The sequence below is a fragment of the Apaloderma vittatum genome, unplaced genomic scaffold (assembly GCF_000703405.1).
Source record: "Apaloderma vittatum isolate BGI_N311 unplaced genomic scaffold, ASM70340v1 scaffold16700, whole genome shotgun sequence".
NCBI classification, from domain to species: Eukaryota; Metazoa; Chordata; class Aves; order Trogoniformes; family Trogonidae; genus Apaloderma; species Apaloderma vittatum.
The window spans coordinates 1-3770 of NW_009696359.1; the positions used below are offsets into that span (position 1 = coordinate 1).

Here is a 3770-nt window from a genome sequence, read left to right on the forward strand (position 1 = left end):
ACTGCTCATGCCAGAAGTGATGTGCTAAGGGAATTTTGTCTGAGGTAAGTAAAAGGCATTACCCTTCTGTTCAAGTATGTGTCTGTTGATTCACACAAAGCAGGTACTGTAATTTCATGTGGGTGGCTCTTTGTTGGATATTCTCTTGGATAATGTAACATCTCACAGCTTCTATTAATCTGGCAATATCTCGCTAGTAACAGGAGTTAATGAAGGCCCCACCTTGGTTGTCTGTCTCTTCCAGTCTCCTGCGTGGTGAAATTCAGTATTTCAGCTTTTGTCTTCCTCCTGTGATCACGGACGATGATTCGTAAGACCAGCAGTCGTCATTGGTTAATTTATTCAAAATTTACTTTAGCTATTCAGAAATCTACTTTAATTGACTGAAATAAATTATTACCTTTTAAAACTGCACTCCCATGTCCGTTATAGGAGAGAACCTTACACTGAATTTTTTGCTCTGTTGTCACTGCTTATATTGAGGAAGGTCCTGCTGGTATTTCACCTTTTCTGAAATTGTAGGATGCCGATTGAAGTAATTTTTATGTTAATCTATTAATTTTATCTGTATTAAATGGACTCAGAAGAAGTTGAGAGGGGAAATGTTTGATGTTCTGTATTTTCATAATCTTATTAAAAGTAGCCATTTCTCAGAATATGTCCTTGAATTAGACAATGCAGTAAAAAGTAATTTTGATGAAAAGATACAGTGTCAAAGATTAGATCTGAAAAAATATAATCATTATGTGAAGTTGTTACAGTGAATTGTTTTTGCCAGCCGTCAGAGGATACCTTGCGACACGAAACACGGAATGGGAAACAATTGTGTATTTTTTTCCACTGCCTATGCAATATGGGCTGTTCAGTGAGTTGCTTTTTCCGTCTTTACTAATCAAGCTTCCATGAAACTGAGAAGAGCCTTGAACAGAAACAAATCCTCGGGTTTCCAGCCGTGAGCTAAATACCAGCTCTTCAGCTCCTACAGAGCTGTCCCTGGCAGAGCCCGGCTGTGCCCCAGCCATCCAGCAGTCTCACTGTCCAGGTCCACAGAGCTTCCCTCCGGCTTTCGTCAAGGTACAGGGAGATTCCTCATCCCTCTCCTTCCATTTCCCCAGCAGTGGCTTTCACCTGAAAATCCTTCATTCCCTCCGAGTGGGTCCCTTACGCGTTGCTGTCTCCTTTCTGACTAGTTTAACTTCTTCTGAACTTCAGCATAGGACGTGTAGCACTTGGTGGCTCTGGGGCAGCAAGGTAGGTAGGAGACAGGAAAAGAAATGCTCTTTAAAGGCAGCTTGACACCTGCGGCAGGAGGTGGAGCACACCCAGTGCAGAGGTGACGGGACAGTACCCTCTAGAGGGCTCGGCTGAGCACAGGTGGTTACTTCGAAATAAATAACCCGTGTGCCAGTGACTGTGGTCCTAACCCCTTCCGGACGATGTGTGTGGTACAACTATCTGAACCAAAGAAACAGAAACCAGCACTGCTGGAATCTCATTCCTCCTGCTGTGCGTCACTGGCAGCATTTGTGCGGCACGAAGTCTGTTTAACAAGCCTGCAAAGCCTCGTTCGTGCAAGCACACGGCAAACACGGGCTTTGGTTTGGGTCCCTCAAGTGTTTCTGTTTCCCAGAATGGTTTCTGAGTGTGGGAAAAGTTAGCTTGGCAATATGACGTGTATTTCTGGAGATCAATTTTGCATCTGTTCACTTGATCAACACGCTTGTGTGCCGTCCTGTTTTACCTGTAATCAATGGTGCCAGCTCCTCTTGCACAAAACCCGCATTCGCCGGGTTTGGACTCGCCGCTCGCCCCACTGGAGGCCGCTCCCTCGGCACAGAGCCCCCTGCGGCCCTGCTGGGGCGGGGGCAGGTGAAAGGCACCCTCCCCTTGGGCCACCCCAGGGAATTTTGGCCCCTCACTTGCCTATACTATACTGTACTGTACTATACTGTACTATACCGTACTATACTGTACTAATCTTGGAAATAATGATAAAAAAGCTGCGCAGAAGCAAAAGCAACTCCCAAAAGACAGCAGCTAACAAGAGATGATTTGTTTGTTGAGTTGCTCCGAGCTATTGCAGCAGCCCAGCAATGGAGTTTTTTTGCAAACTGTAGTCAGGAATGTTTTTAAGGAGCAGTTGTATGTGGCTGGAAGAGTTTGTGTTAATTTTCTTCACAGTACAGATCTTCTTGTATCCAAAAGTAGATGTTCCAGGTACTTTCACATGTACTTCATTTGTCACAGGTTGAAGGCAAATATTGCTGTTAGTATTATTGTTTTATGGAGGAGAACTTTGTAAAGATCCTGTAAACTATATTTCCTTCTAGCTTCTTTTTCTTGTCTGTTCAAAACCAGATCCCTAGTTTGTGCATTTCCAGCGTAAACCGATGAAGGTCTGTTAAGTTTTTGTGAATCACGAATGGAAACATTCATTTTGCAGTCATGGTTCTGTATCGTTCGCGTTTCTTTGTGTCAGGCCTGGGCAGACACTCAGCTGATGCCAACTCTCTGAGCTTTCACGCAGTGCTGAGGTTCTGCAGTCTGGGCTGGGCTCGTGTTCAGCTGCCATGGAGTCTTAGAGCTCAGCTCCACTAGAGTGCCTGGCACCTTATTAAAAAACAAAAGCATAGCCAGGATGCCCCAAAAAGATTATGATCTGCCCTGAATGCTCAGAAATTGTGCTTTAAATTTCATTATCAACTATCATAATGTATCATCAACTTTTCTACCTGGAGGCACGTGTTGGCGTGGCTGTGTACTTTCTTTTTAAGCATTTACACCTACAGAATGGAAGAAAACCTACACACGAGATTCTGCTTGCATCAGACAGAAATAGAGTTTTATTAGCAACGTTTCTGCTGCAGGACAACCCAAGCAACAAACAGGTTGAATCCATAAAGCAAGGAGCACAGGTGCCGGTGGCTGGAGCCCCAGAGCAGGGCAGGCAGGAGCAGGGCGAAGCAGGGCGGGCAGCGAGCAGGCTCCCGGCCAGGCGCTCTGGGGGGCCTTCGCGGGAGGAGGGCGTCAGCCAGGAGCATCGGTTTTGCCTCAGGAGCGTGGGCAATGCAGAGCCTTTGGGCCGGTCTCTGTTTGAAGGGTCTTGCACTGTAGGATCCTCAACGTATTCTCTTAGTCATAAGCTTTTCTTCCACAGCCTGTGTAGAAATAAAGCAAGCATTAATTTCTTCAGTGCTGGCACTGGAGCTCTGAGGCACCAGTACCCACCAGAGAGAAACGCTTGATTTTGTGAGAGGTGACCGTAAGCATTCCAAAATCGTAAGGGAAAACTTGGGCACGGTACGAAAGCAGCGGTGTTTAGGAGGTTCTGCAAAGAATGAGAGCTGCAGAAAAGCAGCTGGGGTTTTAACTGCCTGGGTAGCTGATGTGACCCACAAAACTGAATGGAAATTGTGTGTTTATTAAGTGGAGTTGATTCTTCGCACACAAATAGGAAAGAATTTTTAGGAAAATAGACCCAACACTGCCCAGAAATGCTGTTTGTCTCTGGCCGAGTACGTTGATACAGCGTGTGAGTTAGTAAGAATGGGTGCGTACAACAGGTCTCACCTTGGCTTTCTCCACCAGTCCGGCCTGACTGGGAATGGGAAGATGAAGAGTAGGAGTGGGAGCTGCTGACGCCGCCTGAGATCCTTCCTCCTCCTCCTCCTCCAACAATACTACCGCAGCCACTGCCGCTTCCCCCTCCTATTCCTCCACTTCCACCTCCCATTCCTCCTCCCGCACTTCCTCCTCCGCTTCCTCCTCCC

At 46.4% G+C, this 3770-nt stretch overlaps 1 protein-coding gene across 1 annotated transcript in view; it reads right to left on the reverse strand.

Annotated features, from left to right (window-relative positions):
- Window positions 1-3132: 3132 nt before the first annotated feature.
- LOC104277831 (keratin, type I cytoskeletal 13-like) overlaps window positions 3133-3770 on the reverse strand; it is a 4978-nt gene continuing 4340 nt past the window's right edge. Inside the window, exons 9-10 of the mRNA XM_009874605.1 lie at window positions 3571-3765; window positions 3133-3158 (exon numbers count right to left, since the gene is read on the reverse strand). Of these exons, the coding sequence (XP_009872907.1) occupies window positions 3133-3158; window positions 3571-3765 (221 nt within the window). The remainder of the gene's footprint in view (window positions 3159-3570; window positions 3766-3770) is intronic.